Here is an 18,352-nt window from a genome sequence, read left to right as displayed (position 1 = left end):
TGTGAGCACTGCTCAGCAGTAAGGAAAACATCCCTGTGTTATCAACACTGCTTCCAACACAAATCCAAAACACAGCCCCATACTAGCTACTGTGAGGAAAATTAACTCTATCCCAGCCCAAACCAGCACAGATGCCCAAATAAAATGTGGTCTTTCCTCTCCCTACTTGATCCATTAGTTACAACTTGTGAAACATTTAAACAATAATCAGATGCGTTGTTATTAGGTACTGGTGTGATACTGAGCATAAAATATGTGAACACTTTGGTTTTTAAGTGCACTTACAAAGAAGTGAGCTCTTGTTAACCTTGTATAATAAAACTACGTGTATTTTACAGTAAAACTCAGTAGTAGTTTAGAGACTTGTTAATCATTGTGGTTTAGATTTCAGTATACCCTTCTTTCCAGCACTGGTTGTCTTTGCTGCTTTGCAGTATGAAAATCTTTTCCTTTGCAAAACCTGCTGTGTATGATGTAGGGAAGGCTATCCCTGTTCTTGAAACAAATGTTACTTATTTTCAGATTTTATTAGAAAAAAATTGTTTCCTTCATAAAATAGTATGTTTGTCTTTTTGTCCAGTGTAGGATTAGCTACTTCTACATTAGCCTTACTATCTAATTCCTTAAAGACCTTTTGCCTACAGTCCTCCCAGGCAATCTATTGGAGTACTTTATACTTTATGGTGAGAAAGGCTTATTTAATGTGTAGCTGGAGTTAAATTGCTTAATTTTGGATATGGGTGAAATTTTTTTTTTCTTCCTTACAGTAAACTTTTATGTATTAAGGTGGTTATATCACTCCTTTAACTTGTTCAGGCTTTCCTCATTAACGTGTTTCTTTGAACCCTCTTAGTATTCCTTACTGCTCTTCAAGGTGGTGCATATCTCAGTGACACCATTTTTCTTAAATGTTTATTGTAGCCTCTAAAATGAAAACTAAGAAAAAAGTCGTAACTTCTCTGGTAAAATACAGCTCTTCTGGACATAAAACTCACTCTTGGTTCCTAGTCTGAGAATTTAAAGTTAAGTCAGTTTTATTTTAGCATTAGTTTTATTTTTCCACTTTTCTGTTTCTGAAAATGCCACCATTTGAAGTATTGGTTCATGTGGATCTAGTTTTGTTGTGTCACTTTAGTTTTTGCTTCTCTGTGTGTTTCTGTCCCTCTCTGTGGTGATGGTAGAAGAGGGAGAAAGTTGTTTTGCATAGTCAACATGATTAATTCAGGATTGAATTCCCAGTTTGTTGCTTACAAGGAAGGAAGGAAGAAAATGAATGAACTTTTATGTTAGAGATCTGTAAATTTTGCTTTGTTTTTAATGTTTCTTAATCTTATCATTGATGTCAGGTTGGAGTAGGTCTTTCAATTCTCTAGTGACTACAGAGTATGGCGTAGGAAGTTATGAAGTATCTCTCCGGTGGGGCACATTAAAGCGTTTGTCTTCAGTTCATTGCAGTTTTTTTGGTCTGACAATGCTGTAGCTGTTTCCATAGGGAAGGAGGTGAAAAAGAGGCAATGAACCTGTGTTATGCTGAGTAAGTTCAAGTACAAAATTCACTGTCAATGGGATTCTCAGATTGTAGTTAATAGGATATTATAGAGGTCTACGAGTCCGCTCTTCTCTTAAAACCCTGCTCTTCAGTCTGTTTGATACACAGGCTAAATATGCGTTGTATGTCTTAATGGAGAAGGAAAGAAGCAGAAGCTTTGTGCCCAGACTCAACTTGATTCTTAAAATGTATCACCAAGATCAAATTCTCTTGGATACACAGAGGGTTTTCTTTAAAATAGCAGCTACTGTTTATGTGAAGTTTTTTTTAAGTCTTCCTCCTTTTTTATTCAGTTAACTGATAAGTAATAACAGTTATTGTTGATAGTAAGATTAATGGATGGTGACTAGGCGTTCAGAATTTTCATATGCTCATGGCTCTAAATTCTATTATGCCCATGAGCTCTGTCTTTGAGATTCTATGTGAATTGCCAGAACTTTTTGCTTACCCATAATGAAAAAGAAACAATATTTACTTCCCAGAGTGCTTATAAGGACTGCCTGTACAGTGCAGCTAACTTACGTGAATGCAATGACTTCTTTTATTAGTATATTTTTCTCATTTAATGAGGGAAAATATTATTTGGTGAAGGGAACTGTTGAACATGATTGCTTTTTTTTTTTTTCCAGAAACATATTTAAGCCTGTCTTTTGGATATCTGTGGTCATTAACTGAGAAGTGACTGAAATAGCTTTGAAAGACCATTGTTGTAGCTAGTGTTCTTGTGTATCTGTTGCTGAACAAGGCCCTTAATTTGCAACACTACTGAACTTCTCTGAACACAGGCATCTCTATGCGTGAGCATTAAATGAATGCACAAGGAATGGATAGGTTGGTGAGCTTGGAGGATGGGAAAGGAGTAGAGAAAATGGAGTTGAAGTGCATAAGCACCTGGATTGTAGTTCCACAGTTGCTTTAACTCAAATTCTGTGCAAGTTCCCACTGCCCATTTTGGGTATTGGTTTTGGTCATACTGCTGTGTGATGAGCTATGTCAGGAAGCTAACTTGACTGTATTTGGTTTTGTTATCAGCTTAATTTGTAGCAAAATCCATTCCCCAATCTGGGTAACTGGGCAACAGCATGAGTATTAGTAGTAGTGGTAGTATGAATAAAGGTGTGAAAGTGAACAGTTGGGGCAGAACTGATCAGCTCCTTTTGGTTGTATCATGGATTGATATTAAGTTGATGTGGAGCAAGAGGCAATTGCATATGGCTTAAAACTTTTTCCTGAATTGGCCCTATTCAAAATGCAATCATTGTGCTGCCTTGAAAAATTCTGTTTGTGATACATTGTAGAGAGAAGAAATGCTTTTCTTATTTAAAAAGTGCTTTGATTTTGTAGCTATGAAATTACTTTAAAGCATCCAAGCAATGTTAATAAATGTGTTCTCTGGGAAGTTCTTCAATGAAGTTGTTGACCACATCCAACCTCCAGGCAACTGAAAGTACTTAGAAATTGAGTTTTTAAAATCAGTGCCACAGCATTGCCAAGTCTGTTGCTGAAATCTTTTCTTGTGCATTACTGTAATGGATGCTGTAACTATTACCATTTTCTTGTATAATTCTTCATAGTTTAGATCAGGTTGCATATAAGTGAGGAGGAAAAGGAAGTTCCATGCAAAGTAATAGAAGTAAAGCAATTTTTTGGTATACTTTGTGCACTTTTTTTGCTGCCATGGCTGTCCATGTTATCAACATTATTTCTACAGATAAAGTTCTTACCTAGATAGCCCAATTTAAAAAATGACTTGAGATAATTTATAACTTCTTTCAGTGTTGTGTTCTCTGAAGTCTTCTGTCCCCAAAATTTTCTCAAAGTGTCAGGAATATTTTTCTTTCTTTGATATGCCAGCAAAAGCAGCCTAGAAATAAATCTTAAGTTTTGCTGGTGAGTATAGGAGTTGGGGGGGGGGGGGGGGGAACCAACCCTGCATGCAGTTTTCCAGTGTAGGGACAAAATCTTCTCAGCTCTCTGCTCGTTTTCACGTGTGTTTTTTCTGAACAACTTGCTTGCTGCAAGTGACTAGAAGTTTGCAATGATTTGCGAAATAATTCCTGTTAGCTTTATGCTTGGTTGCTATTTATCAATCAACATTCAGCTGTAACTACCAGAAACAATAAAATAGATTTAAAATTCTCCCCATGTGGGAGAATACAGCAGAATTTCAAATGCTAACACTTAGCAACTATAAGTAAACTGATATTTTCTTTTTGGATTAAGAGCTCTGATGTATCTGTTAAATTTTTTTTTTGTTTGAATCCATTTAGGAGACAAAATGTTTCCTTCCGTATGCAAATTATTTTTGTAATTTTAGCAGCATGTTGAACTTCCAGTGAACAGTTTTAAAGGAAAAGATCAATGACATAAGTGGTCATCTTGCAATATGTTTTAAGTCTGCAGGGACAACTCACAGAATTTTACAGTCAGATATTTCTTTTTCTGAATGAAATCACCACATAGAATATATATTTATATGTAATTATGTTTGGAAGTAAAGTGTTAGCAGCATTCCAGGTAGTGGTAAACTTTGTTACCCACAACTTGCAAGGTCTTGTATTTAGCATCTTCAAAGAAAGTGGAGCATAGGGCTAGTTTTCAAACTTTATTTTTCTTACAGTTTCTAAATAGACTTGCAGATTTGTGAGGATAGAATTACACTGATGTGTTTTCGTAGGTCGAGAAGGGAAAGAAGGCTATTTGAGTTATAGTACTCTGTTTACAGCATAAAGCATGGGACTAGAAGTGGAAAGATGGGTGTTTACTTTTGTTTTGCTTTGTGATGCAGAGTGAACTATTCTGCTAGCACTGGGATTTACATCAGTGGTATGCAGATAACGTTATTTGATTAAGAGGGTTTATATTCTCTTGCCTGCTGAAGCTGCTGAGCAGCCCTCAGCTCCCCATGTCTTCTTATATAGGAGTAGCAGAACACTAGGTTTTCTTCCAAAACAGAATTTTGCTTTGACTGATACGATACATTGGTCTTTCTCAGGTAGCAGAAAAGTTCCTCTATGTAATAATAAAAAGCCTTTATTAGTTGTCTGGGCCTTACAAGTCAAATATTCTGTGTACCTGGTGGAAAGCTGAGGAAGGCTGAAGGAAAGAATTTTTTTTTAATTTACTGTTATGAGTACTTGTCTGATCTCCCACTTAATAGAGGTTTTGCAAAGTTTTTATTTAGCATGACTGTTAGTAATAAGTCGTTAAGTGCCTGAGAAGACTGTTGGCCTACTGTATTGGCTGTTAAAGGCATAGTCATATACCTTCTAAGGTCAGTTTGAGTACTGCTTCTCAGTTACAGGTACCATTCTTGCAGTGAGGAACAATAGTATAGAAAATGGCAGTTCTTCATTTTCAGATTTGACATGTATATGCTTTGATTTTTTTTGATTCTTCCTTCTGCTTTGTACCCTGTTTATTTTATTTAAATATTTTTTGCACAATTCGTGTGTACTTGCTGCTGGATCTTCTCTCCCAACTTGATCAAAGGACCAGAATGGACTGTATATCTTGTGGTAGTTGCTCGTAACATGAAAGGGAAAATGTTAGTGGCACAAATTTGTTGCTCAATTTTGTATTTATGTCAAAGTATGGAGCATATTCTGGGAAATGGATGAAGTGACTCTCTACTGAAGTGAAACATGTGAAGCACCATGTTTAAAAATTAATTTTTTTCTTATTAGAAATGTGGAGTGCTTTCACTTTTTTTCATTGGAGTATGTCCACTAGTTCTAGATAGTCCTAGACATTTGTGGCATATAGCTTCAAAATCATATTTTGATTGTCAAAGTTGGCTTGTCAAGTTAGACAAATGAAACAGAGAACACTTCTTTGTACCCTGTAATGTATTATTTTCTACTCATGTATTTTTTTTTAAGTGAACATATGTAGTATAAAGAAGATTGTGAAGTCATGCTTTAATTTGTAGTATTTGAAAAGTGATCATAGATAAAACATGATTTGGTAAATGAACACAGATAGGCATTCACATAATAATACACACTCTTAGCATAGTTCATTTTTCTGTGTATTGGTCCAAGATGAGAGGTTACAAGAAGCAGCTTTTTAAAGAAAATACTTGGGAGGTAATTAGGATGGGAATTGCCAGTGTTATGAGGAACACTGGATACATTTCTAAGCATTACAGTAATGAGTAATATTAAACTGACAACCATTTAATGTATATTTCCTCATGCAGTCTTCTGGGAACATTAACCATGCATACACTGGGCTCATTTCCACAGTTCAAGTGTTTTGGGGACCACAATCCTGATTGTGTTTCTCTCATAGGGATTTTGGGGAATAAATAACTAACTCAGTCTCTGCTCTTTGTGCATTGTCAAGATTGTTGATGGCTGCTGAGGTTATTTAGTGGTTTGCTAAAATCTTTCCATTTCACATTTTAAAAAAAGTCATACAATCATTGAATAGTTTGGGTTGAAAGGGACCTTTAAAGGTCATCTAGTCCAACCCCTCTGCAATGAGCAGGGACATCTTCAACTAGATCAGGTTGCTCAGAGCCCCGTCCAGCCTGATGAATGTTTCCAGGGATGGGGCATCTACCACCTCTCTGGGCAACCAGTGCCAGTGTTTCACCACCCCCATTGTAAAAAATGTTGTCTTATGTCTAGTCTAAATCTGCCCTCTTTCAGTTTAAAACCATTACCCCTTGTCCTATCACAACAGGCCCTCCAAAAAAGTTTGTCCCTGTTCAGGTACTGAAAGGCTGCAATAAGGTCTCCCCAGAGCCTTCTCTTCTCCAGGCTGAACAACCCCAACTCTCTCAGCCTTTCTTCACAGGAGAGGTGTTCCATCCCTCTGATCATTTTTGTGGCCCTCCTCTGGACCTGCTCGAACAGGTCCATGACCTCCTTATGTTGAGGACCCCAGAGCTGGACACAGTACTGCAGGTGGGGTCTTACCAGAGCAGAGAAGAGGAGCAGAATTACTTCCCTTGACCTGCTGGCCATGATTCTTTTGATGCAGCCCAGGATATGGTTGGCTTTTTGGGCTGTAAGTGCACATTGCCAGGTCATGTCCAGTTTTTCTTCCACCAGTACCCCCAAGTCTTTCTCTGCAGGGCTGCTCTCAGTCCCTTCATCCCCCAGCCTCTATTGATACCAGGGATTGCCCCAACCCAGGTGCATGACCTTGTTCTTGGCCTTGTTGAACCTCATGAGATTCACATGGGCCCACCTCTCAAGCTTGTCCAGGTCCCTCTGGATGGCATCCCATCCCTCAGGCGTGACAGCCACACCACTCAGCTTGGTGTCATCTGCAAATTTGCTAAGGGTGCACTCAATCCCACTGTCTTACATCATTGATGAAGATATTAAACAGTACTGGTCCCAATATGGACTCCTGAGGGATACCACTTATCACTGACCTCCATCAGGACACTTGAGCTGTTGACTGCTGTGCTCTGGATGTGACCATCCAGGCAATTCCTTATTCACTGAATAGTCCATCTATCCATTTTAGAGAGAAGGATGTTATGTGGGACTGTATGAAAGGCCTTACAGAAGTCCAGATAGATGACATCCATGGCTCTTCCCTTGTCCACTGATGTAATCACTCCATCTGTTTTGGGTTTGTGTGGTGGGGTTTTGGCAGCAGGGGAGGGACTGCAGGGGTGTGTCCTGTGAGAAGCTGCCAGAAGCTTCCCTGTCTCCAGGTCGGACCCGCTGCTGGCCAAGGCTGAGCTCATCAGCAACGGTGGTAGTGCCTCTGGGGAGGAAACCTGCAGCGGAGGAGGGCAGTGGGATGTGAGAGAAACCCCTGTGCAGATACCGAGGTCAGCGAAGAAGGAGGGGAACGAGGTGTGCCGGAGGAGGGGATGCCCCTGCAGCCCGTGGTAAGACGGCAGGCTGTCCACCCCCCAGCCCGTGGAGATGAGCGGGGGAGCAGATGCCCACCTGCAGCCCATGGAGGAGCCCACGCCAAAGCAGGGGGATGCCCCCAAAGATGGCTGTGACTCCATGGGAAAGCCTGCGCTGGAGCAGTCTGTGCCTGAAGGACAGCAGCCCATGGAGAGGACCCATGCTGGAGTAGCTTGTGAAGGACTGCAGCCAGCGGGAAGGACCCACGTTGGAGAAGTTCATGAAGGACTGTCTCCCGTGCGAGGGATGCCACAGTGGAGCAGGGGAAGAATGAGGAGTCCTGCTCCTGAGGAGGAGGAAGTGGCAGAGACAACATGTGGCGAGCTGACCCCAACGCCCATTTCCCGTCTCCCTGTGCTGCTGGGGGGAGGAGGTGGAGAGAACTGGGAGTGGAGTAGAGCCGGCAAGGATGGAGGGGTGGGGGGAAGGTGTTCTAAGGTTTGGTTTTACTTTTCACTATCCTTGTTTTGATTTGATTGGTAACAAATTGATTTTGTTTCTTCCTGAAGTTGAGCCTGTCTTTTGCCCGTGACCATAAGTGAGGAGTGATCCCTCCCTGTCCTTGTCTCGATCCATGAGCTTTCCTTTATATTTTCTCCTCCGCATCCCACCGGGGCCTGGGGATAAGGAGTGAGCGAGCGGCTTCGTGGTTCTTTGTTGCTGGCTGGGCTTAAACCATGACATCATCATAGAAGGCCACTAGGTTGGCCAGCCAGGACTTGCCCTTGGTGAAGCCATGCTGGCTGTCTCCAGTCACCTCCCTGTCCTCCATGTGCCTTAGCATAGCTTCTAGGAGGGTCTGTTCCATGATCTTCCATGCACAGAGGTGAGGCTGACAGGTCGGTAGTTCCCAGGGTCCTCCTTTCTACACTTCTTAAAAATGGGTGCGTTGTTTCCCTTTTTCTAGTCACCAGGAACTTCACCTGACTGCCATGACTTTTCAAATATCATGGAGAGTGGCTTGGCAACTGCATCAGGCAATTCCCTCAGGACTCTGGGATGTACCTTGTTAGTCCCATAGATTTATATATGTTCAAGTTCCTCAGGTGGTCTTGAACCTGATCTTCTCTTACAGTGGGAGGGACTTTGCTCACCCCATGGTGCCTTGAGGTCCATCCACTTGAGAGGTGTGGGAAGAGTGATTGAATAATAATGGAAATAGAAGTAATGGAAAAACTATGTAATGTCTTTAACTCTACCAAACCTGTGAAATACTTACGGTTGAATACCTGCTTTCTTTTACAAGTGTAATGATTAGTTCTTTCGTAATCCTGTAGCAATGAGAAAGACAATGTCAGATTTATTCAATGTATTAACATTAATGAATTACATAACATGGGTGGATGCTTTTAATTCCCTTAAATTATTGTGTATTAATTGAAGTTTCACTTCTTCCTTTGTCTTCTCTGAGATCTTAACCATGGTAATTCTTAGGACTTGGAAGTAAGGATGAGAAGTAGTCTTACTCTAGATGACACATGCTTTTCAGCTCAAAATTCTTCTAGTTTTTTTCCTTGCCCTTTTTCCTCTGGATAATGAGGGGGAGGACACGATTAATTTCCAAATTTTTAAAACTGTTCCTGCTTACTCTAAGCAATACAGCAACTGGGAGAAATGTGGTGATGTTTCCTATTGAATGATAATAAGCCTTAATGCTGGCTATAGACAAAAGGGAATATGAAGCAGAATTGATTCTTGCCATTGTATACAATGTACTTTCTACGTGTCTATTTCTATTCTCTAACTGAATACAGATTCAGATATAACACTTCAAGAAAGAGCCTCAAAAATCAGTCAGGTGCTAGAAGACTACTCTTACAAAACAGTATTTAAAAAGATATATTTATTTGGCCTCATAACTATCCTTAAAAGTTCAGAAAGATAGTATCTCTTGTATTACAAGCTGTATGTCAGAACACTACTTTGGTATACTGGATCAAATGACAAGAGATGGAGTGTGCTACGAAGCTGAGCAATGTGCTGTATCATGAGCCCTGTCCTCATAAGAATCCCACTTACATGGCATGCTGCTTTCTGCTGTGCAGTGCTACTTCTCTCTGTGTATGGGTTTACTAAGCAGATTCACTCAGTTGGCAGGCTGAAGTGATCTGTTAGCTAGCTGTGTCTAGTACATGGTGTTGTGGGGCCAGAGGGGTGGTGGTGTTGTGTTGCTTAAATACACTGGACTTTTGAGATCTTTTTATTTGGCTTGTCAAAGGAAAGAAAAGGCTAAAAATTTACATGGTCTTTACATATAGACACCCAGGAGAAGCATCTCTGTAATGAGAAATCTTTCAAGCTTTTTAGCAGAGACATGAAATCCAATCACTGAAACTTGAAATTAGGCAATTTCAGTCTGCAAAGTAGATATAGTTTCGTAACAGAAAGGATAAATAAACATTGGAAAAGTTTATCAGTGAAAGGGGTGTATCATCAGTGTCTGGAGTACTAGGATCAGGAGGGCTTTATTAATTTAGAAGATATGCTTTAATCTGTCAGCCAGAAAAAGATTCCACAGCTTGTGGCAAAGAGGAGAAAGAGAGGAGAAAGGAGGATGTAGTGTTTGTGGTGGATTTTGCCAAGACCAAGAGAACTTCTGGTCTAGGAATTCAGGACTCTGAATTCCCATTTCTTTTTTTAAGGTTTGAACTTTGGGGAGTGGGATTACATGTTTGTGTTAGCCTGGTCTTAGTATTGCAGCTCAGCATTAAGACAGAGGTCATAACCAAAGGCTAGATACTTAGATCTTGATAGAGAGATGGAAAGGATTCTAACAATTTGCTAGATATGTTCTGCACATTTACACCCTGCTTCCTCACACTTGCATGCCCATGACTAGAAGCTTGAGGATGGATAAGTACACTGAGACAGAAGAGAAGATGCCTGCCTGGCTGGTTCTCTGGTCATAGATTCATAACCATACTGCTGACATACTGCATAACTAGGAAGAAAAACTATGGTAAATACCACTGAGGAATTTGTGGGTGGAGTTACACTATCCTCTGTAGCACATGATGGTTCATCAGCAGGGAGCATATCAATACCTCTCACCCAGTTTCTCATGGTTGCAGCAGTTTTGGCCTCTCTTGAGGACTGAGATACGTGTGTGCGCGTCTGTGTGTGTGTACTCTCTTCTGGGCTTGCTTATATCTGACTGAGTCTTAACATTCAGACTTCTTTTCTTGCCAAGCAAGCAGGAAATGGGAGGACAAGTCTTTGACACTCATCTCATTCACTTGTGTCCTGGAGTAAATGAGAGGGTGTGGCACGGTGTTTTAACCAAGGTTGTATCTCAAAGAGACCCTGACAAAGGCAGAACTAAGCATATGCAGGGCCATGTGTGGAAAGCCGCCCAAAATGGAAATGTGCTTTGGTTTAGTAGATATGTCTCTGAAACACGAAGAGGCAGGCGGTGTTAGCTTGCTCAGCATTGAAATTTTATGGCATTTCAGTTGTAAGGAGGGGGGAGAATAAAAAAAAAAATTAAAATCACAGCTTCATGCTAGCTGGTGATTTTTTTTTCTAATGTATGTTTGTATTTTATAACTGCTTTTTCATTCTACATGCAATAGCTTGTGTGTAGTTGGAGCTCTAACCAAGTTGTGGATTTTTTCTGTTTATGTTTTTGTGGGACTAAAGTTATATAACACTGTTTCACTTGCAGCCGGTGTAGGATTGTTCAGTAGGTCAGGCTGATCTGAGCGGTACTTGAAATGCTAGTTTGTATGTTTTTAGTAGTCCACTAAGACTTGGTCATGGAGAAAGTTTCCATTAAAAATTAAGAATCAAAGCTGAAGCAGCGTGAGTATCTAAAGTAGTCTTAATCAGATCCCAAGTTTCTATATCATATTTTTACTTAAGACAGAGTTTAATTTGCTTAATACATTGCCTTATTTATGACTTCATCCTCAAGTTGGCCCTTGTTCTCTGTGTAACATATAGGTTCTATACTTAGTGCCTTGTTTTCCTTGGGAGTGCGTGCTTGTATGTAAGCTTAAAAAAAGAGCATCGTAGTGAATCTTTTGTTCAACTGTCTTTCAGATTCATGCACTTTTAGTTTCATTTGTGTTAAGCAGTTAACTGAGAAAATAATTGTACTGAAAAGGTATTTAGTCTAGATAATCATGTGCTTGTGTTACAGGTACGCCTGGTATTAAAGTTCTCATGCCTGCACTTTCTCCTACAATGGAAGAAGGAAACATTGTGAAATGGTTAAAAAAGGAAGGTAAGGTAGCATTCTTCAGCTATATAAATCTCTTCTGTAAGAATAAGATCATTCTTTCTGCTTGTATCTTTAGTATTTTGAAGGAAAATGTTTGGTTTATGGACGCTGTCTTCTTGAACAGTACCTGGTTTGAAATTGCTGGTTCTTGAAACATTTTTCCTTTAGTTGTCTTCCAAAAGGTTGCGTTGATCATGTTTTTGAAAAATTTCCATTAGGCTGTTCCAGGGTGTGAGTGTGTGTATGTTGTTTAATTCCTGGTGTTGTCATGCTGATCAGTAACTTTGGAAGTCTGAGAGCCTTTGACTTTGGGGAGGGTCTCTGTTTCATTATTCCGCTGTGTTATGAAATAACATGAAAGATATGGTATTTTTGTAGTTGCTGTTCACGGCTTACTTTTTTTTAATATCTAAATTCTAGTCTACAATTAAAGCTGATAGAAAAATTTAAATTACTTTCATAACCCAAATTCCAAATGGGGAAATCTCTTTCAAAAAAAACTAGCCCCAGAACAAAAACCGAACTACTCCTTAAAAAAAAGCCGTAACAATCTTGGTTATCTTAGGTTCTCTATGCTCTGACAACTGAAAAGTAATATACTGCTGTTAAAATACGTTGGAGCAGCTATATAAATAGTCTGAATGTATGTTTTGTCTTCACATAGGTTGTATGTAAATGAAAAATGATCTGCAGAAGAATTGGTAGTCCCTGTTGTCAGGATACCTTTCTCCCCTCTCCTCCTACCCTTTCCCTTTTCCAACTTAATATTAAACTGGATTTTGACTGTAGTTTTGGCTTCCAGGTAGCAGTTGTCCGTTGGTATAGGATGCATTGCAGAGTTTTAGATGACTGTAGGAATATATCTTGTTCTCAGGCATTTTTAGATTTGCTAAAGAGATGAACACATTTGGAGAAAAGAAAATCTCTCAAAGCATATTATCTTTGACAGACACGCTTTGATGAGCTAAATGTGTGTTTTGACTATTCTGCCCAGATAAGCCATTTCCTTTGGCTTTGCCCTCTAAGTGTTGATACAGCCTCCATCATTGTGTTACTGGAGTACTTTGCTTTTATATGTTTTGAGAGATGGCCAGAAGGCAACTTGTTGTTCTAGTAGTGGACATGAACTTTTGCTTGTAAAACTTCTAGTAATAATTTCTTCAGAATTTACTAGGAACAATATGGCAGTCTATGTCTGTAAAAAGTAATTGCAGCAATGTTCTTGAAACTTGAAGCTTCAGTTTTTCAAGTATCAAGTCCAAGATTATGCAGAGAGAGAGGAACAATCCTAAGTCCTTTTTCTGTTCATTAGCTGTCAATAACTGTAAGACATTGAAAAACAGACTACTGTTGATTTTTAATAAATATAGCATTCAGAATTGCAAGAGAAAGCAAAGAAAAGAGCACGGTAGGAGTTGAAGTAGATTCCAGTTTGCTCCACAACGCAAATTAACCTGTTTTCATCGTAAAAAGGTCTTAGGACGCAAAAGCTGTACAATGGTTTTTCTCAGTCTTTCCACTACACTTCCACCCCAACACAAAAGGAAAAGAAAGTTCCACAGCTATTTTAATGAAATTAAAATAAAATCTTAATTGATGGTTGGACTTTGAGAGAAAACTATTTTAGGATTGTTATTGCTCTATGTTCTATTTAGAAACAAGACCAAAACTGAATGTAGTATATTGTCTTATTTGGCACATCTGTGACCATAATAAGTTCCTATAGTTATTTTTTCCTCTGACAGTCTGGAAGATAAACGTAATGACAACATTAAAAAAAGTGAAGATAAATTTTGAAGAAAAAAGCAAAGTGATTTAATGTTTATACTCCTGCCTGCAAGGGATGCTCATAACCACATAATCGTCCAGTGAGTTGGCCATCTAAATGTAGTGGCACTACTGAATATAAATGTTTTTGATAATCTCTATGCAAGAAAATAAATATTTTAAAGCAATTGACAGAAGAAAGCTGATGATTGCATATGAAATGTTCTTTCCACTGTATAACCAGCAGGGGTCAGTGGAATACTGTTTTGATAATTTTTCTGCTCTTTGTGTAAATATCAAATGTTTTCATTTTACAGTTTCAGAAGGTGGACAGATGATTTCAGTACTATAGAAGGAAAAATGCTGAATTTAACTGACAGCTTTACTATTTCCTTCTCATTGTTAATGCAGTTTCATATTGATTCCTGTGGGTAATAAAGTCGTTCTCATAAAAATAAAACTGTGTTTCTAAAAATTTGTATTTATTATGTATGAATTTAAAGTTGATGAAAGAGGACAGCTTGACAGCCCAGGAGACCAAAAGCCTCTTGTTACTGTGGGCAGGAAACAGAACAGGCAACAGTGCCTGCAGTTTCCTCATGCAGTGTAACTCTGCCGCCTTCTGAGATATCACCTCCAGGGACTTCGGTCTCTATGCTCAGTCAACTTTGATTTGATTGCAAAGAGTACATCAAGGAATGCAGTTTGTATCTTGTGATTTGGATACTTGTCTGTCAGTAATTGAACAGAGCACGTAGGCTATTGAATGCCAATTGGATGTGATCTAGAGAGAAACACAGCTTCAGTAGAGATCCTAATCATTCAGCCTAGCTATAAGAACTTAATCATTAAAAAAACCCCAAACAAACCCTACCCAAGATTTTTCAAGAGCATTATATATAATCTCAGAGAGCTGTCATTCAGACAACTTCTGTTGCAAATACTGTTCTCTCATTATAAAGTGTAACAGCAGAGATGCTCTGCAGAAGTGTTCTTTCCAATCCTATCTATTGGGAAAGCTTATTTGTAATGACATCAATAAGGAGCATTGATAAGGAGCTATCACAAATTTTGCAATCTCTAATGAAAATAACTATGATCCTCTCTGTTGTGCTTGGGTACTGAAACACACATGAGATTTTTGAATGCTGCTGTGAAGTATTCTTAAAATTACATTTAATCAATTGCCTTCCAAATTTATGACCACTTCTTGGCTGCAGCAGTGAAAGGAAAACAAAAAAAGTAGTGGAAAACCGGTTTGCCCAGTTGTCTGAAGACTTCCTCTTGCCTTCCCTCTGCAAGATAATCCTTAGCTTCCTGTGAACAGTCTCACATACCCAATTTAAGAGATGTGTCATGTGTGACAAACACTTGAATGAAGGTACATGCTTTGGCTGCCTTGCACTGTTGGAGTTACTGTTGCAGGTTGCTTAGCACAGAGATTTCTTTTTAATGGTGCAGAACACTTACAGTCTGATTGCAGGTTGGGAGAAGAGAATAATTAAGGTACAGAGTTAAGCTCCTTTCTGATTGCCTATCTTAGCTCTGTAGGTTACAAAATTTGCCCAACGATTTGATTTCTTAACATCTATGAAGTACTTATCTAATGACCTGATATATGGGCTACTTTAATGATGAAATGGAATTAAAACACTGGTATAGAGCCTGCAGTTTTGACTTCCCGTTATAAACTGTTTATGCTGTAGTTATTGCAAAGTGCAGTGTGGCAATTAGTACTACTCTGTGTACTGCCCTGCCAAGTTCCGTAATGGGAACACTTTTACAAAATTATGTAAGTGACTGAGCTTTGACTGTTTCCATTGTTTACCACTGCAGAGATCACAAGGATCATACAACACTTCATTTCCCCCTTCTAATTCAGGTAATCTTGAAAAAGGAAATAATTATTTAAAAAAAAAAAAAAAGTGTTTATCTCTTACCTAAATACAGGTGGTAACCTGCACTAGGTTTATTCTGATGCTTAAGTACAACAGTGAGTGATATCAGGAATTAAATTAAATGCTTAGACAGATAATACTGTTGCAGCATTTCTGGCACTGGGGAAATACTATGATTTTACTTCATATAAAAATTGTAGTCATGTGTTAGACTTGTATGTCTTGTCGCTATTTTTCAGTGCTCTGTAAGGAAAAGGTTATCAATATTTTGGAGGCCAAAACATTCAACTACCTCAAAGTTTTCAATGTAATTTCAATTTTAATGTTGGCCGTCTAGTCAGTATTGATCTGTTGAAAGAATCCAAATCCATAATATCTTTATCATTCGCTAGTGGATACAGATATTCTTCAAAAGCAGAGGAAGAGTATACCTCAAAATTAATCATAGATTTGTGTAATGCACAAGTGTTAGAAATTGCTTTTGCTACATATTTTTATTTCACGAAGTAAGCATGCCTCTAAAAGACCTTTTTTAACTATTGACAAGAAGCTCAACATGACCCGGCAATGTACATTTGCAGCCCTGAAAGCCAACCGTATCCTGGCCTGCATCAAAAGAAGCATGACCAGCAGGTCTGCTCTCATTAGACCCCACCTGCAGTACTGCGTTCAGCTTGGTAGCCTCCAACACAGGGAGGACATGGACCTGTTGGAGTGAGTCCAGAGGAGGGCCACGAAGATGATCAGGGGGCTGGAGCACCTCTCCTGTGAGGACAGGCTGAGAGAGTTGGGCTTACTTAGCCTAGAGAGGAGAAGGCTCCAGGGACACCATATAGCAGCCTTCCAGTACCTAGAAGGGGCCTACAAGAAAGCCAAAGAGGGACTTTTTACAAGGACATGTAGTGATAAAACAAGGGGTAATGGTTTTAAACTGAAAGAGGGTAGATTGAGATGATATGTAAGGAAGATGTTCTTCACTATGAGGGTGGTGAGGCACTGGAAGAGGTTGCCCAGAGAGGTTGTGGCTGCCCCATCCCTGGCAGTGTTCAAGGCCAGGTTGGATGGGGCTTGGAGCAACCTGGTCTAGTGGAAGGTGTCCCTGCCCATGGCAGGGGGGTTGGAACGAGGTGATCTTTAAGGTCCCTTCCAAGCCAAATTGTTCTGTGATTCTGTGACCTATATAGGAGATTAAGGAAACAGGCTTGCAGACATGCTTTCCAAACAGATTGAAGTTCCTGATGTTTTTATTTGAATATATTTAATAGTATCGATATAAACTAGAGAACTGTGATACTTAAAAGATGTTGCCTGTGACCATTGTCTTGAAAAACTATAGTTTTAAATAGCTTGCTTTGACTTAGAGCTATCAATTAATATGGAAGGCTCAGGATTTTATTCATGGCAGTGTTACTGAGTGATGGTGTTCTGGAAATAAATTTCATTGTGTGTACTTCCTCTTGGAAAACCTGCTGTAAACATCAGTATTTGGAATATGTTAATGTTCTGCTGCAGCAATTTGTGTCTCTGAATCTCAGTGGTTTTATTTGGAAATTAAAGATACGATATGATAAACAATGATGGGTGTTCAACTAGCTATGGAATATATTAAAGAATGTAAAATGGTGGTATTACGTGGATAAATATCTATCTTCCATGGTTAAATATATCTGAAAGGAAATTTAGGATAAGTATTCTTAAGTTCTGTTATATTTTGCAGGTGAAACAGTGAATGCTGGAGATCCATTGTGTGAAATTGAAACAGACAAAGCGGTGATTACCATGGAATCAAGTGATGATGGCATATTGGCTAAGATACTGGTAGGAATTCTGCCTTTCTGAGTAAGATGATATAACTTCAGACAGTTGTTTAGCACATTGCCTCAGAAACTAGTTAGATAGCTAAATTTCCTTCTGCTCAGCTTTCAGAATAATGTACTTACTTCATTCCTACTGAGAAATAATTGCTCTATTTCATAAATGTACCAGACTACTGATACATGATTCTGTACATGTTTTCATATGGATTTTCAGTTAACCTGATTGAATTATGTTGGTTTGTATGTTTTGTACCTTATGAATTATGTCCACAAAATATTGCAGTTTATGACATCTCTTACTCTGAGTTATAAAAAAACAAGGTACATTCAGTTAGTTGGAATATGGAATTTTGGATGGTACTTTACCCAGGATGTGTGATCTACGTGCTAGATTATCTTGTGCTGGCCATTGAAGATGGAACATTATATAAGATGGGCTCACCCAGAGGACAATTCTTAGAACTATTAATTTCTTGTAATCTTAAAATTAGATTGATTAGGCTTAATATAAAGAATGAGAACTGGGATGAATGTGAAGTTCTCTGAACCTCATTTTGGGGTATTTGTGTGAATGTGCATATATAACAGAGATAATGCTTAGTTTCTTTGGGTTCCTTGTTTATGTTTGGCTTTAAATCCTGTTATGTACCAAGATGGAAGCATGAACAACTGGACTAGAGAGATCAGGATGAAGGACTTAGTTCTAACCCTGCATTGCTTAAGGTCTGCTTCCAAGTCCTGTGCTATTCTTTACATACTGTATTCTAGAAAGACAAGTAAAAATCTGTATCTTTTTCTTTCTCCTCCTCTTTTCTAACATTTTTGAAAAATGTTTCTTATTTCAAAATGATCTGATGTTAATTCTCTTCAGAATTTAGAAGGGTGAGGCTGTAATTCTGAGGCCTTCTGTTGCTGCTTCTGTGTAAAAGTAAATATTACATTTTCTGAAACCTCATATTTGATGCTTAAAAATTAAGTGAGACTCTATTTTTCTTGTCTATTAAATATGTATAATGGGAAATGTATTTTAGAGTTTCTTATCTTTAGGGAGGGGAATGAAAGTTGTTATTGTGTATAAAGGCAGGGGAAGGATTTTCCCTCCCTTTCAATATTCACCACTTTAGAAAAAGTTTTCCCCAAACGATATCCAAAGCTGCAGAGTTCCCTTTACTGATCCTGTGAAGGCTTAAACTGTCAGCTAGCCTCTAGCACTTCCA

The 18,352-nt window shown here is 38.8% G+C and overlaps 1 protein-coding gene across 2 annotated transcripts in view; it reads left to right on the top strand.

Annotated features, from left to right (window-relative positions):
• PDHX (pyruvate dehydrogenase complex component X) overlaps window positions 1–18,352 on the top strand; it is a 68,571-nt gene that overhangs the window by 2,008 nt on the left and 48,211 nt on the right. For both annotated transcript variants that reach the window (XM_069784709.1, XM_069784711.1), the window contains exons 3-4: window positions 11,573–11,656; window positions 17,036–17,136. In XM_069784709.1, coding sequence (XP_069640810.1) covers window positions 11,573–11,656; window positions 17,036–17,136 — 185 coding nt within the window. The remainder of the gene's footprint in view (window positions 1–11,572; window positions 11,657–17,035; window positions 17,137–18,352) is intronic.

Source organism: Haliaeetus albicilla, chromosome 5 (assembly GCF_947461875.1).
Source record: "Haliaeetus albicilla chromosome 5, bHalAlb1.1, whole genome shotgun sequence".
Classification (NCBI taxonomy): domain Eukaryota; kingdom Metazoa; phylum Chordata; class Aves; order Accipitriformes; family Accipitridae; genus Haliaeetus; species Haliaeetus albicilla.
The sequence above is the reverse complement of the archived record's forward strand: the minus strand, read 5'-3'. Positions and strand labels throughout refer to the sequence as shown.